This window comes from Felis catus, chromosome B1 (assembly GCF_018350175.1).
Source record: "Felis catus isolate Fca126 chromosome B1, F.catus_Fca126_mat1.0, whole genome shotgun sequence".
Taxonomy (NCBI): Eukaryota; Metazoa; Chordata; class Mammalia; order Carnivora; family Felidae; genus Felis; species Felis catus.
In genome coordinates this window covers 166,514,861-166,532,391 of record NC_058371.1, presented here as the reverse complement: position 1 = coordinate 166,532,391, position 17,531 = coordinate 166,514,861, and the positions used below count along the sequence as shown (strand labels likewise).

The following is a 17,531-nucleotide window of genomic DNA, read 5'->3' as shown; positions in this document are numbered from 1 at the left end:
CAGTACTCTGTATTATATTTGACTGGATGGCCGGAGACTTTTTCAGAACACTTTCAGTACATATTTCAAACATTTCAGCCGAAACAAATAAGCTGATGAAGATCATGCTCCTACTAAATTGTAGGGTATTTCTGTGCTTTGAAGAGGTGAGTGGCTGTGCTTTAGACCTAAACTCCTCTTTGGAGAAGGAAACCCGCTCTAGTGTTGGAATATGAACAACCATTTTGTCATCAGAGTAGTTCCATGTAATTGAAAGATAAAGGTCCCTGCATTTAACTTCAGGTTACAGTATGAATCTAATATTCTTAGCTTGTTTTTCCCATCTATGAAATAGAGCTCTTTGCTGTGAATACTATATTATTAATATATAATGCTTGAAGTTCCAGACAATGGCAGGTGCTCAGGTAACATTAAATCGTCCTCCATCTTTGGGCACCTGTTAGGATGAGCACCGGGTGTTGTATGGAAACCAATTTGACAATAAATTTAATATTTAAAATAAAATAAAATAAAATAAAATAAAATAAAATAAAATAAAATTTAAATAACAGAAAAGAAGCTTTAAAAATATCCTCCTCCATCTTCTTCAGCATTTTATGGAAACAACATTGGCCCTGAAGGAAGATGCATAAAAAAAACCTTCAAAAAAAAAAAAAAAGTACTGGACCATGGTGGCAGAGAACAGAGGACTGCAAGATGCAGCAGGAAATACCCGCTTTGCTGATTTTCTGGCTTTTAATTTTCCTGCACTATTTCCTCAAATAACATAAGACATTTTCATAACATGGGGTATTTGGAAAGGCCTGGGTATCAATCCATGCAATATATATTGCTCTCACTGACTCACCTGGGGAAGCATATCAGGCAGTTCATATTAGGGTGAAGTCACAAGTTGTTTAGAAGAATCCAGAAATTCATAGCCTTTGCAGTGAAAAGCATGCATAAATACGAGCTCTCCTTACCTACTTTTTTAAAGTTCAATTCATTTTCAGAACTCTCTATCAAAGGGAAACCCTTACATTTCATTTCCTAATTGGAAAAATATGAAACAACATTGATCATAAATTAATTTCATTGCTAAAGTCATGATTATATACTATAAAATAATAAAGGGATGTATCTGTATGAAAACTATTTTTATAAAACACATTTTAAGAGAAAGTAACTTTTTTTTTATTACAAGTTACTGACTTTTTTTTTTGCGCTTAGGATCATGAAAGCACACAATACTTTGAAAAGTCAAGATAACTTTGCCTTACACTCACAAAATGCTCCCCAAAATGATAAAGCAGAGACAGACAACAGGAGCCATTACAACCACAAGCCATAAAACTTTTATTATATGGAGTGACTGCATACACTTAATGGATTCAAATAGCTGTTATTACAGGAACTTACTGAAATCCAAACTATTTCCATTTAGGTCAGCCATGTCTGTAAATCTGTTCATTAGTCCTTTCTGCTTAATTGCATTATAATTATCACAGGCTTATCTTAACTATTCACATTCAAACTATTCATGGTCCAGGTACATGTCATTGTCCAACAATAAAAATGTATTTATTCATTTTGAGACAAATATTTCAGAAATTGAGAATACAAATCAACTTTCTGGATTTGTCTGGTCCCACAGCAGCCTAGTTCTATTCCCCATTTTCCTCCATTCTTTGCCCAAATACATTTTTTTTCCTCAGAAAGAAGAGAAAATTATCTGAAGAGAAATCCCTTGTAATGAGAAACAGATTTAAATAATAACAATAATAATAAATCTTAGTAGACCTTCTGTGTGATATGTACTTCAGGGGATTATTCTTGTTCTTCATCCCTAATATGGTAAAAACATAGATCAATAGAAAAAAATGACATTTGATTAAAATGTTTAAAGTAACAGCAAACAAGATTGTAATGCATCCTTGTAGTGTTTTAGTATCTATTTACATATCCGTACTCTTCAATACAGGACCCCTGCTCCCCTCACACACACACAGTGTCACTCTGTTAATGTTGCCTGTTAATTACAGCTTCATGTCTCCATTTGTCCTTTCTTAGGGGCTATCTTCCCCCGCCTCCCCTGAATGTCTATCCCCGCAGTACTAACCTTCATCCTCCCTCACCTCATGTTTTATAGTTGCTTTAGAACTGGCTTTGGCTTTTCTTACTCCAAACATCAGACCCTGGTAAAATGAAACTTCTGCGGTATTAATACTGTCTCTTGTACTTAGGTATCTTTGTGAACTCTCCATGAATTTAGAATGCCATGCAGCCTACTGAGATTTGTATTCTTGCCCCTTTACCATAGGGCCCGACCCAGCTTTGTAGCCTCATCTTTAATTGTCTACGTATGCATCTTAACTTTCAATGAAAATGGAAGTTTTAATTGAGTTGGTTACTCAACTGGAGAGTGGGATCTCTAGTTACCCATACCTACTGACATAGTGAATTCGCAAGCTCCCATCTCTAGAAAGTTTCCCAGTTGCCCTCCCTCCTTTAAATTATATAACTAATCCTCTCATATATGTTTCTTGGTAGTTCATCTTTATACCTTCCCCATTGTATCTAAATCAGGACCTTGTCAATAGAAAGTGCTGCATAAACATTTTGAATTAGGTTATGTCACTTCTAAAATGCAAACACAAAAGAGGCACAACTGACCTTGTATTTACTAGAACCATGTCAATTGTGTCTGAAAACTCCATGTGGAATGCTTTTGACGGTGATTTGGTAATGGTTTCTGTGACTTTACAGTGGCTTGTCAAGGGCTCCATAACAGTCAACAATATTGACTTGGAATACAATTTCACATTTTACAATTATGGGCCCCTTGATGTGAGAATACTATCAATCATTCTTCTTCTTCTTCTTCTTCTTTTTAATGTTTATTTATTTTTGAGAGAGAGGCAGAGTGCAAGCAGGGAAGGGGCAGAGAGAGAGGAAGACACAAAATCCAAAGCAGGCTCTAGGCTGTCAGATCAGAGCCCAATGCGGGTCTCAAACTCAGGAATTGTGAGATCATGACCTGAGCTGAAGTCTGACGCTTAACTGACTGAGCCACCCAGGAGCCCCCGAAAATTGTTTTTCAAGATGGTCAAACTTCCTGGAGGAAGAGACCATCAGGAATTAGACTGCATTCCCTTTGAAAATAAGTTCGTCCCGAATTCTTGTAAAAAGAGACTAGCTGCATCTCCCCCTTTTTATTCTCATTTTTAGAAATACCAAGATTTGTACACCTCTCTTTCTGATCTACATGTTTAAATCAAACTGCTCAAAATGCCACTTGCTTTGAAAGCAAAGTGCTTGTTTCCATGATATATACAATGAATGTATATAGTAAAGCATCTTTCATATTTTCATCAATTTTATTTCTGCTTCTTAATATTGCCAACATTTAAAGCCAAGTTCATGGAACACCAATGAGAACATCCAAGCTATTTATATTAAGCATTTTAAAGTATTTTAAAATACAGTCATGCTCAGATAGAGTTGAGGAATCCCAGAATTAAAATTGCCTTCATGAAAATGAACAGGTTATAGCTTAATACACGGAAATAGCCATAGTACATTTTAGTGAAGTGTTTTATTCTCCATGGATACTTCATTTTTCATTTATCCATAAATGAATGTTCACATTAAGAATATCCATCAATACTCAACGTTATAAAAATGAACGCGTGAATAATTTGTACGTGAATATATACATGGCCAAAGTTTAATTTGGCTCTCCATTCAAAAAAGGTAGTGTCGGTGGATATTTTGGGCATTATCAGTCAATTCATGCTTACTTTTTTTTCAGAGGTTTATAATCAAAGTAAAAAAAAAATCTGATTTAGCTAAGGAACACACAATGAAATGTATTTAGATTTAAAAAAACTATATATTCTAAAAAGATAAGTATAACCATGTCAAAGCCTCACTCACGTATTCACTAACCAGTTGGGGGAATTTCTGTACTAAAAACTAGTGTCAAATGCACAGGTGTGAGCTTCCTCCACATTCCGTAGGCTAGGCTTTGATCACAGCACTCTTTATCCTCATACTTGCTCCTGGCAATGGAAACTATTTTTAGAGGTTATTACCAAGATCACTTTGGTGATTTCCCCCAAAATTAGATGAATGAGTATGGGGTTCTTAATAAACAACTGATATGCCAAACTATTTACAAGAATGTAATGATTAAAGCCTAAATTTAACTCTCCTCTTCATGAAAGAGGCATTTGGGAAACTATTAACCAACAGGCTTTACACTACAGTGAGGCTTTCTCTGCTTTTATCTCTAAGAAGTTAGAGGGCTCCCGCACTCATGTTCCTTAGAGATGCCTATAATAGAATTTTACTTTTAACATGATTTTTGAGCCTGCTTTCATTTTTTAAAAAAGAGAACATCATAACAATTTATAACAAAGATGTAAAACTGACAGGAGCCAAACGTAGGAGCTGGAAAAGACAATATATGACACGCACCTAAAACTATATTTCTAGAATGTTTTAGTCCGGTAATTATTAATGATACATATTTAAGCCCATATCCTCAATATGAACTGTTACCCACTTTGTTACATAATAATTCTTTATCCACAATAAGTATATACAAGCACTATTCTTCAACGTTTTTTTAATTTAGAGAATGCAATGCTTTTGTAGAGCATAAAGAAAAAAATCAGTTCTTTCTGTATTTAATTTCAGTCTTGGTAGATCCAAACATTTCAGTGTTAACTTCTTCATACTTCATAAATGCTGTGAGGCAGAGAATAAAATGATAAGTGTAACATTTTATTTTCCCCTTGTATTTAAAAGAAATGACCTTGGTGGTTTCCATCCTAGTTGGTAAATCACCAAAACTAAATGTAACTAGAGTGCTATTTAATATTGTGTCAGGAAATGGACTTGACTAAAATACAGATTAAAAACTGGTCTTATAATAAGGTAAAAACTGGCCTTTTCTTCTAATTTAATTTGTTCTTGGGAGTAAAACATCTGGATAGAAATGCCAGGAAATCATGGTTTTCACTAGCTCTATTGCAAACAGGGCATACAAATAAAAAGTAAGAGAAAAATCAAAATAACAATATTTTCCAAGCAAAAAATTACTATATAAACATTAGGCATGAGATTATGCTCCCATTACAAAAAGGGACAGATTATATTTAAATATAATATTATTAAAATAATTAAAGCAATCCATCTTTAAAATATGAATCACAGAACTTAACAAATTCAAAATCCTAATGGGATATAAGTAAAATAAATAAGATTAAAGTAAAAATATATAATAGTATTTTATATACTGAATTTTGCAACTAATCTATTTTACATACATTTAAGTAAATTAATATGAAAGCTGCTACTTTATTTACCTTTGAAGCCATAGAATGGTTCAATAGTTTTACATTTTAATAGCTTTAATTTTACATTGGTTTTCTGCATTTTAAATTTAAAACTTCCTGTTACTGAAGTGCAGTAGATTTTATCGGATTTAGTTAAACTTCTTATGATTTTTGCCTAGTGAACAGAATTTATAAATAAAGGTAGCCAACCCAATAAACCAAATTGAATAGGGCAAAAGCTGTTGGGAAAAATATTCGAGAATAGGAGTCAATTTTGGCAATGCGTATGTGTATCCTTCCTTCCCTCCATGATCCTGTTCTGCAGTCTTCAAAGCAGCAGAAGAAACTGGCACAATCTTTGCCCTCCAAACACTGGTACCCATAATCCTCTTCTCCGTGTGGCAGAGAAATGCTATTCATTGGAATCAGAGTGGATCCAGGATGGAGTCCAGGGGACATCTGAGTAAAATAATAAGTGAGTTTTTCAGAAAAAAAAATCTCATAAAGAAAGATCAGTTTGGCTCCTCAAGGCAAACTCTGCAATAAAAATAATCTTAGTTTTTAGAAATCGGAGAGGTGTTCAATCCTAATGCGTTTTTAGATTATAATTTACTTTGTAACACATAACTTAATATCATTATACATTCCAAAGACCTTTCAGGGAAAAAAACGCTCAAATGTGCAATATATTGTATACCTTTAGAAAACTGGCCCACCGAAATATTGTTAACCATGAATCTAATTCTAAAACAAAAAATATATATTTTACACTAAAACATTTATAATTCTCTAAGTGTCTGTTTGCTACTATTATATTACATAATTTATTTATTTTGGTGCTAATGAGAGCAAATAGCAAAGATGGAATTTTGTAATGCAGAAAAGCTTTGAAGAACGGTGAATGAATAAAAAAAGACATGGACAGGGTTTGTAGTAGAGGATAAGTGCAAGGCATCATATTTGGAAGAGACAACATGCAGGAGTTAAAAACTCAGGTTTTTGTTTGAGAACAACTGTGTCCAAAATTTGGTACATTCTACCAATATAGCTAGCCTCATAGTTGGAATTATATCAGCACCTGATTTTTGTGATGGCTGTGATGAGTATATTACATGGCTTATTTAAATGATAAGTGCTCCATCTTGCCCACTTATAGCAGCTAATTTTATCAGGATCATGTGGGACCCATATCAAATTAATTTTTTTTATGATACCAGGTTCTGAATAATACTTATATAATTAAAAATTTTTTAATATTTTAAAATCAAGCAAGTCCAGGATACTGTGAGACATTAAAGCAGTCATGTTGGAGTCAGACAGCTTTGGTCAACAATTCCATTTCTGCCCAGCAGAGTTATGTCACCTCGAACAGGAATTGTTAGTGCTCTTCCTTCTGTCTCCGTGTCTTCTGCTGTACAAAAGTCACAGTAATACACAGATCCATTTGGTGATTAAATGAGATGATGTGCATAAAGCACAAAGCAAAATATGAAACATACAAGTATTCAGCTGCCAACAGGTAATCTTATTGCCATTGTTAGTGTTGACGCCTGTGGGAGACATATCACAATTTGGTATAAAAGACATGCTAAGCAACAATAACAGTAACAACAACATGGACCTTATAAAAAATGTTACTGGAGGGGCACCTGGATGGCTCAGTCAGTTGAGCTTCTGACTTTGGCTCAGGTCATGATCTCCTGGTTTGTGAGTTTGAGCTCCCAATAGGCTCTGTGCTGACAGCTCAGAGCCTAGACCCTGCTTTGGATTCTGTGTCTCCCCCTCTCTCTGCCCCTCCCCTGCTCATGCTCTTTCTCTCTCTGTCTCTCAATAATAAATAAATGTAAAAGAAAATTTTAATGTTACTGGAAAAAAATCAATGAACCCTTGAATAAAACAGCAATTAAAATATTAATGAAGATTCCAGTTTTCATAACTCTTCCTTCAGAATTTCTCCATATTTAGGGATTATCTTAAAATGTGAATCCTACAACTTGTAAGAATCATTAATTTTATTACCTAAACACTAAATATAATGCTGAGATCACAAAAATTATTTTAACCTGATCCTAAATTCTTCCTAATGAAAATGTTTACATTTTTTCATCCCGCATTTTGAAAGAGACAAATCTCAAAGCCTTGAATATTAAATATTGTATGGAAAAGATTTTAAAAATTAAACAAAAGAGAATTTAAAAAAATTTGGACCTACACTAAAATCCATTTTATTTCAACAGAAACATAGAAACCAAACTACTAAATGTTAAAATTCAGTAGATGTAAAAAGTAGCAAATAATTACATAGAGTGATATTTTAAAAAGATAAATGCATCACACAAGTCATAATATTAGAAACAAAATGTGCAGCCTAAAGATAAGGAGCAATACCCTAAACACAAATCAATTCATGACTCCACTTGCCTGGATGTATCATAAAAAGCAGAAGCAGTATATTATTAAATGTTAATGACATATCTTTTCAGGTTGACACTTGGGGATACTTGACTAAGACTCTGAAACTTTAATGGAGCACTAAAATTATGTACAAAATGAGGCAAGTTGGTATTCATTTCTTTGTCACTTAGTACTTAAATAACATATGTTCAAGTGCTAATCAGAGTGGAAACTGATTAAAATACAAGTTTGTTTGGGGCACCAGGGCAGTTCGGGAGTTCGAGCCCTGCGTCAGGCTCTGTTCTGACAGCCTGGAGTCTGGAGCCTGCTTCGGATTCTGTGTCTCCCTCTCTCTCTGCCCTTCCCCTTCCCACGCTCTGTCTCTCAAAATAAATAAATAAATAAATACGTTAAAAAAATTAAATACAACTTTGTTAATAGGCAATTTCAAGGTTATATGGCACAAAATACATTCCAAATATCCCTCAGCACTGCCATAAATGGGAAGACGGTGTGTTTGTTAGAAGATATCAGTTGTGTATGAGGGGATGATTAAACATTAAAGTGCACAAAGGTGGAGAAAAACTGCAAGTGGTTCATTTTAAAAATGGACTAATCTGTAGTGTTCAAAATCATGGAGAGCTTCTATTGCAGTGACACTTTAAATGGACAATTTTCCAGTTTCCTGCTGTCCCTCAAAACACCACAAGTCCATAAACTGAAAGAAGCTACACTTTAATGAATGATGGATGTGAACAGAAATATATTTTATATGTGCTGAGAAAAATATCCCAAGAGCTGACACAGTAGCAATAAAATAAAATATTTTGACACACAGATTGTGACCTGGAAACCACTAAAAAATTAATCAGTAGAATATGCACATTCCAAACCTCATTTATCTGAAGTGCAACTTTATGACCCATCTTATAATTTCTCAAGTCAAGGTCCTGTTCCCCCCCAAAATACCAAGCATTGAAAAAATTAAAAAAATAAATCAGGTTAAGTGATATAAAAATAAACTACATAATCAAAGTTTTTTTTTACTTTAAATAATATAGTTTTGAGAATATACCATTATATTGTTATTTGAAAACGTCACTAAGAATATAGCTGAACTTAACATTACAATAAAGATATGTATGTCTGGTTATATATTAAGGACTACACTATGTAGATATTAATAAAGGAGATAGGTATACAAAATATATTTCAAGCATCAAGACACATTAATGTCAAATAAATATTATTAAGTAGTAAATAAAACATTTATGTACAAATTATATTTATGTATGCTTATATATTATTATTTGTATCATACACTGTCATTAATGTTATTAAATATCAATAATGTGAATATGAAATATTATTAGGTCATGTTATCAATATTATGAAACACTGACTAATATTACTGTCCTTAATTTCCCATTTAAAACTTCACATGCGAGAATGCCAGCCTGAGCACAGGTTTTCTCAAGACACTGTACTTTCATAAAATCCATTTCAAAACCTACAAAAATCCACATCAGTGTTAACAACAGACGTGAGATGGACCTTAGTGATGCTGAGTGGCCAATCAGCATGTCAGAGTTTGTGCTGTTCCTGAAAGACAAAGAACAGGTGAAAACAGCCAACAAGCGAAGTGGACCAAAGGAAGCCGCATTTTGGAAGAGGCTCAGGAAATGGAAGCATGAGGGGAAGAGCTGTTCTTCCCATCAAAGCTTCAGAGATGCTTACTCTAAAGCAGGAAGAATGGGAATGATAAAACAGGATGGAAAACATGGCCTTTGTGAAATGTCCATCTCCGGAATAGCTACCGCGGTCTGAACCATCACTCATCCACGCATGTAGAAAGTAGAGATGCTGACAGGTTGATGTCTGCTCACGTTTAGAACCTTGAAACTTAGACCATCAGATCATCCCATGCCACTCCAGGGAGGATTAGGGCTCCTGAAGTTGGTATTGGAATGTCCTAGTAAAACCCTCATCATCATTTAGAGCGTATGTGTGCATGTTTGGAAGCACTAAGATGTCGTGGTCCCCATCCCCACCCCCACCACGGAAGTGAAATCTGACACTTGGAAATTCAAGAGTGACATGCCAAGCTTGCAGGGCCTATTGGAGAAAAATCGCCAAGAACTTCCAAGGTGAACTTTCAAGGTACTAACACTACAAAAGAAAAACATGGAGATGAACAGCTAGAATTACTGATTCTAATAATTCAGGAAACATAAGAGAATATTAACCTTTTGCATTAGTTCACTCAGAAATACTTAAAGAGATAAGTTGTATCCATTTAAGGAAAACAGGATAGAGAACAGTTAGAAAATAAAAGCTCTCAGAAATTAAGGAAAACATTGTAAATTCAGGAAAAAAAAATCTAAAACATTGTGAAATAAAATCTTAAGGAAGGAAGTTGCCCACAATATACAGGCAAAGAGTGTATCAATAACAAATAGGATAGTAAAAAATAAGATAAAAAAAGAGTATCTGCAACACATGGATAATTCACCTAGGAGGCTTACATGTATCTAATAAGAATTCTATGAGGAATTTAGGAGAAAACAGAAAATAATTGAAATAAAGAATCAAGGAAATTCTCAGAAATAGAAGATAGGAATATTAAGTAATGAAATAAATGAGGTAAAAAAACAAAGAGTGTACTGGCCCTCAGAAATTTTAACACCATGGAAAAAGAGATGAGATGAAAATTTTCAGGTCAGAAAGATTTACTATCAAAAATAATAATCATATTGGCATTATAATTAGTGATAATGAATTAAAAGGTAGATATTTAAGTGTATTATTTGAAATTTGAGAAGTAGTCAACAATAGTTATTAAAGGGAAGATAAAATACTAAAGGAAAGCATAAGATGGAGATGGTGGGAAAGCTATATTTTTCTTTTATACCAAAGACTCACAACTTTAATAAACTTGGTACCTTAAGAATCGGATATATAATGGAAATAACCATCAGAGGAAAGTAAGAGCAAAATGATAAAATGTGGTTAATTCTAAATACTAGGAGCAAGTGTTCACGGTACAGAATTTTATTCTTCACTTGTACATTTTATACTTTTTGATTTGTTCAACTGTGCACTTATTATTAAACTTAATTTTTTTTTAATTTTTTTTCAACGTTTATTTATTTTTGGGACAGAGAGAGACAGAGCATGAACGGGGGAGGGGCAGAGAGAGAGGGAGACACAGAATCAGAAACAGGCTCCAGGCTCTGAGCCATCAGCCCAGAGCCCGATGCGGGGCTCGAACTCATGGACCGCGAGATCATGACCTGGCTGAAGTCGGACGCTTAACCGACTGCGCCACCCAGGCGCCCCTAAACTTAATTTTTTAAGTTTATTTTTTGAGAGAGAGAGAGAAAGAGCATGTGCACGCACGAGTGGGTAAGGGGCGGAGAGAAAGGGAGAGAGAGAATCCCAAGCAGGCTCTGTGCTGACAGCATGGCGCTCCATCCCATGGACCGTGAGATCATGATCTGAGCTGAAATCAAGAGTTCCATGTTTAATTGACTGAGCCACCCAGGCACTCCTAAAATTCATTTTTTCAATGAGATTTTTTTTTACTTGTGACTAATCTGGTCCCTTTCAGCTATAATAATCTATGATGGTTTAAGTAGGTAGAGAAATATGAGTGTTATTTGGAAATCAAGGTTAAAAAAGCAAAGAGCTACTGTTGTTGGTATTTATATACCTCCCGAGGATCTTTATATGACCATTGTCACAGCTGATATTAAATGGCTATGCCGTCTGTTGACAACATCCCACACCTACTGACACCTTACAGTTATTTAAATAACCTTGTATTTCACATCTCATCAATATCAAATGATCTCTCCTAGAGGCTTTGCCAAATGCCATCAGGGGAAAGATTTATAATTTGTGAAACTGTGTATTTATATGGCTTTTATTTCAGTATTCTCAAAGGTAGATGAATGTTTATTTATATAGATATGTACTAACTGAAAATAAGATCATTTATTTGAAGAGAAGGAGCTGAGGGGTGGGGATTATGGGCAAAACAAACAAAAACTTCCCCACACATTATCTTCACTCTAATATCCTGGGTCCTGCTCTCTGTGATATATTACTTCTTGAACTATTGCAATAGTTTCCAAATTTATCTCCCTGCCTTGTCATTCAAGTGTGTATTCCAGGCTACCTCTAATCGTCTTTCAAAAACATAGATACAAATATGCCATCTTGCCTAAAAACATCCATGGCTTAACAGTCCTGACAGTACAAAATATAAATTCTTTAGCTTGGTACTGGAGACTTTCCACAACTAGGCCATATACCGCTTTTCTATCCTCAACCTAGGTTATTTTCTTTCCTAAGATTCCTATTTTCTAGACCAGCACTGTCCAGTACAATTTTCTATGATGACAAAAATGTCCTGTGTCTGCACTGTTCAACATGGTACTCATTAGTCAGATGCAGCTATTGAGCACTTGAAATATGACTAATGATACTAAGATACTGAATTTTAAATTTGGGTTAATTTTAATCAATTTAAATCAACCTAGCGATGTATGGCCAATGGCTACTGCACTGGACAATACAGCTTGGAACATATATCAGTCTATGTATATCTTATTCTCATAAGTCTCATAAGTCTATCTATATCTTATTCTCACGTAAGACTCAGCTTGGCTCACATGGTTCTTTCTCTATCTTAAATATTCTTCCTAATTTGTTCTCCTGAACTTTGTAACTTACTCTTGAAAGAACGAATTCGATGACATCACACTTCCTATGAATTTTTCTCTGTCAAATCCCCTTTGAAAGCATTACTTTACAACTTTCTGAGTTATTTACACCTGAAATGAAAGGAAACCACCCACTCCATCATGATTCACATTAACATAACCTCCTCTCAGCACTGTGTGCTGAAGTCAGTGTTTCACAGACCACATCACCTGGTGTTTCTGGACTTCCTCAATGCGAGGGATAAACCACATAGGTCAGGCTTCACGGTACTTGTCTTTATTTCAATATGAACATCTCCTTTAAAATATGCTAATATATATTTACTATAGAAAACACTCTGCTTCTGAAAAAGTATTTGAACCCAGTCTCCTGAGCTAATTCTCTTATTATCTTTATTTTTATTTTTAATTTGTATTATACTTTATCTTATGTTTACATGTATATTATATTTTTCCATAACTACATTTAAGATCTATGAAAGCAAAGAACACATTCTATTGTTTTTCTCTCCAAAGTGCCTTGTCCATGATCGGTGAAATACATTTCCATGATTGCATACCTTAACCAAATTAAGAGATTACAAATAAGTAAGTCTCTCCTCAGATGGTATACCAGGCCCCTGATATAGGTATAATATGGTTTTCTGAGATTTCTAATCATCTATGGGATGAATATTCTAGTTTCAACACGAACTACTCTTTAGTTAATAATGAATGGCTTACTACAATTTTATTTCTATGACCTTTACCTGTTTCGTAGAGTCTGGATTCCATGCTACAACACTCTTAGATTTAAAAAAAAAAAAAAAAAGATGTTGGCATAAACACACCTGAAGCATGTTCTTAATGAGTATGAGTAAAAACACAATAATATGTATTATATGGGATGGAAATATGGGCCAAATTAAAATGTCGATGATATTCACAATAAAAAAAAATAAAAAGGAAAGAAATAGATATGGAAAGATGGAAGCAAGGGGCGTAAGAGAGGAAGGAAGATGGGAGGTAAAGGGGGAGACAGAGAGTGAGACAGAGAGGGGGAGAGAGAGAGAACAGAAAAAGGAAGGGAAATAGAGAAAAGGCCTAATATATCACATGGAGAGTAAGGTAAAAAGTATTTTTATTAATTTGTATTTTTAAGAGGGTCATTGGAGCTAAAAATCTATTGTATTCAAATATTATCACTTTTTTAAATAAATTAAAATAATCTGAGATTCTCAGTTAAGCAAAGAGACCTCAAGAAGGGGCTTTTGGTTTTGCTTAATAATAGACATGTTGATCTTTCAGTGACTCTAGTCGAGGTCTTTGGTTCTGACTTGACTGTTCCTGTAAGTCATTCAGAGAACAAAAGGGAAAAATGCTATGTTTTAAACTACTCAGAATTTTGAGTTTATGAAAGAAAGTGGGGGTATGGAAGGAAGAGAGAGAGAAGGGGAAGGAGAAGGAGGAGAAGTGGGAGAAGGAGGAGGAGGGAGAGGGGAGGAGGAAGAAGAGGAGGAAGAGCAAGAGGAAGGAAAAGAAAAACAGGAAGACGAGAACAGTAACAACAACAACAACAACAACAACAACAACAACAGAAACATCTGAAAAGGTGTAAAGCCAAGATGCTTCAAGACTTCTGGGTCTAGGTTATGCAATTTTTTGTCCTGGCTGGCAGAAGAAAGAACAGACTCCACAAAACCATTAAGTAGAGCACTCGAGACAACAAGCAAAGCTGTTTATTCTTCATGAAAGTGCAGTCTGATTTACTCAATTAGCAAGACCATATGGTTGAACAAAAAACCAAGCAGGGAGTCAGATTTGATTACTGATCCTGGTTTTTCAATCAAAATGTCATTTACTATTAAAAGAGCTCATAAATCACATAACTGAACAGAAAGGAGAGACTACAGAACTTTATTCTGGATAGCTCTAATAAAAATATTTTTGTACCTAGGTAGTCAACAATTTAACTTTTAATGTTTGAAATTTAGTGCTTCAAAGCTCTTATTTAATTTTTATTCCTTATTTTTTCATGTTTATTATTTTGCCTCCTGGGCCTGATGCTAAATTTTAAATACCCAATGTATAGATTTTTTTCCCTTAAATTCTAGAACATTGCCTAGGATATGGGTGTCCCTAACAAATATTTGGTGAATGAATTATTTTAAAAAATCATAATTTTAAAATTTGCACTCCAATGGTTGAGTTTACTGAGTGAATGTGATAGCCAAACTGATTCACTATAGTCGTAGAGTAGCCACTTTTTGGTTGAGTGTCTTTGATAATATAATAATAGCCGCTACATTGTGTATTTTTATAATGAAATTAGAGAATCTATGTGAGATTATAGATTTCCTGCCTTTTATTCAGTTTCCAGAAGTAAAATTTTCAAAGTAGTCATTGAACATAGCCATGGATGAGTAAATGATGAAATGGAAAATCCAGAGAGGATGCTTGGCTTTGATTAAAGGAAAATGAAAATGGTAGAAAACCTGCATTTTTTCTTTACCTAAAAATTTAGCAAATGGATATTAACGTTGACATTATGGCTCCCTGATGGTTTATCCATTCAGGGGTTATGTTATGTCCTATGGGGAAGCTAAAATAAGTCAAATTGAGAAAGTCACAGACTAATTCTGCAATGTAGGTTATCAAATGTGTACTGCCAATAATGTGCTCCACTTTCTTGGAATATTGGGGCAAACTGAAAGCAAATACACATAGGGTTTGGTCCTTGGAGTGTAATATGAAAAGTAAAATACAATTGAAAATGATGTCAAAGAAATTAATGAAAAATGGGAGGAGGGGAGAAAAGCATTGAATCCTAGAACTTGCTAAGTTAGGAGATAATATAGAAAACTCTGTGACTTATTATATATGCTCTATGGTAGGCTTACAAGCTTGCCATTCAGGATAGCTGTTCTCATTTATTTAGGTATTTGGGAACATATCCGCTTTGAAAAAAAAAAACATATCCTGGAATCAGCAAAAAAGTGGCCTTTTTTTTTTTTTTTTTTTTGGTCAATACTGGAGGAACAGATGTTGACTTTTCTGAGTCCTATAAGAACAGGAAACACCAAGGAGTGATTACAAGCTTCAGCTCTGGCACCAAAAAAGACCTAGGTTTGAGTCTTGGATTCTTCAGTTCCTAAGGCTGTCTGTCCTTCTGCAAATCGCTGAACTTGTCCTCATAGGAACATAAATGAAATCATACACATAAAATACCTGGCATACTCAGTAAGTGCTGGATATTACTTGAAGGTTGTTACAATTGCCATTATAATAGATTATAGTTGGTCATCCAATACTTAAGTATATTGAAATTAATACAGCCACTTCTAATATATCAATTTGATGTGATGTATGTTGGGGTAGATACATGATAGGGAAGGGGGGGTAACAGAGCACAAATATAGGCGAATCAAAAACACTTCATAGCTATGACTTTCAAACACAGCTGAATACTAATATTAAAGAGGGTTCTTTATCTCTAAAAATCAAGTAATTTTATGGGCCACCTTTTGTTAGAAGTGAAAATCCTAACACAAAATAGCATCAAAGAGAGATCTTAAATAATTTTGGGGGTACAAAAAATCTACCAGTTGGGGAAAATCCACAATGTAAGAAACCACCCTTTACAAGGGGATTTAGAGTCTTTTCCAAGGGGCACTATCAATATACTTCTCCTGGTAGGCCATGTTAGGTACTCCGGTGTCATCTTAACGTTATTTATCTTTTGTTGGGTACTTCAAGAATCCATATTTGTCTAAGCAAGTATAGCATGAGTATTCAGAACACCATCTCTATCATAATAAGTTGATGTTTATAAAATACAGATTTTTATAACATACCGAGCTCTTATTTTTTTGCTTTCTGTCTCTAGTAGTCTTTCCTTTTTTGTTGCTGGTAAAATAATGCAAGGTGCCATATTCCATTAAGGCTGCAAAAACAAAAATGAAACAAACAGAAACAAAGAGGTCCATCGCAGTCACATAAGAAACCTTAGGTAATGACTTCCTGGCGATTGTGCTCAGAGTTGTCATAGTCAGGACTGTGGTGATACCTGCGGAGGGAGGGGAAAATAGGAGATAAAAAGTAACAGACTATTTTAGTTCTGCCATCTGATTTGGCAATGCTGTAAGCGGTCACAAACAATGGAAACAAAAGGATATGATTACTCCTGATTTACACAAAAAATTACTGGTAACCATAGCTACATTATGTTCAATGTGCTCTTTGTGTCTGTGTGAATTTTATTTTTCTTTTTAAGCTTATTTATTTATTTTGTAGTGAGACAGTGAGTGAGAGAGGGACAGAGAGAGAGAAAAAGAGAGAGAATCCCAAGTGGGCTTTGTGCTGTCAGTGCAGAACGCAACGTGGGACTCGATCTCAGGAACCATGAGATTACGATGAGCAGAAATCAAGAGTCAGATGCTTAGCTGACTGAGCCACCCAGGAGACCCATGTGTCTGTATGAGTTTTCCTCTTCTAAATTTGTGGACTGCAGATATCTGACTCCCTGTACTCATTCTTCCATTCCTCCACAGCAATAAATTCTCCAAGTTTTAGCTGGCATGTGGCTGCCTGGAAGAACTTCTTTGCCCCCTTCTCTCAGTTATGTGTGGACACAGCTGAGGAGAAGTAAGTCAAGGGTGTAAACAATGGCCAATGGATGGCATTAAAAATGCAAAAAGGGAGTAAAAAATGTCAAATTTCCAGGTATAAAGTAAGTCATGGAGATGTAATATAAAGCATGGTGATTATAGTTAATAATACTGTGTTGTATATCTAAAAGTTGCTGAGAGTAGACCTTAAAAGTTCTCATCACAGGGGCACCTGGATGGTTCAGTCAGTCAAGCAACTCACGTTCGATTTCAGCTTACGATTTGTGAGGTCTGGCCATGCTGACACCTTGGAGGCTACTTAGAGGATTCTTTCCCTCCTCTCTGCTCCTCCTCTGCTCTCTCTCTCTCGCTCTCTCTCAAAATAAATAAACTTAAAAAAATTTTTCGTCACAAGAAGATACATTTTGTAACTGTATAATGATGGATGTTAACCAGACCTACAGCGGTAATCGATCTGCAATATACACAAATACTGAATCATT

General features: G+C 34.8%; 1 protein-coding gene across 1 annotated transcript in view; it reads right to left on the bottom strand.

The window, feature by feature from the left end:
- Positions 1–1,307: 1,307 nt before the first annotated feature.
- GABRG1 (gamma-aminobutyric acid type A receptor subunit gamma1) overlaps positions 1,308–17,531 on the bottom strand; it is a 71,487-nt gene continuing 55,263 nt past the window's right edge. Inside the window, exons 8-9 of the mRNA XM_003985410.6 lie at positions 16,276–16,487; positions 1,308–5,780 (exon numbers count right to left, since the gene is read on the bottom strand). Coding sequence (XP_003985459.1) covers positions 5,511–5,780; positions 16,276–16,487 — 482 coding nt within the window. The 3' untranslated portion in view covers positions 1,308–5,510. The remainder of the gene's footprint in view (positions 5,781–16,275; positions 16,488–17,531) is intronic.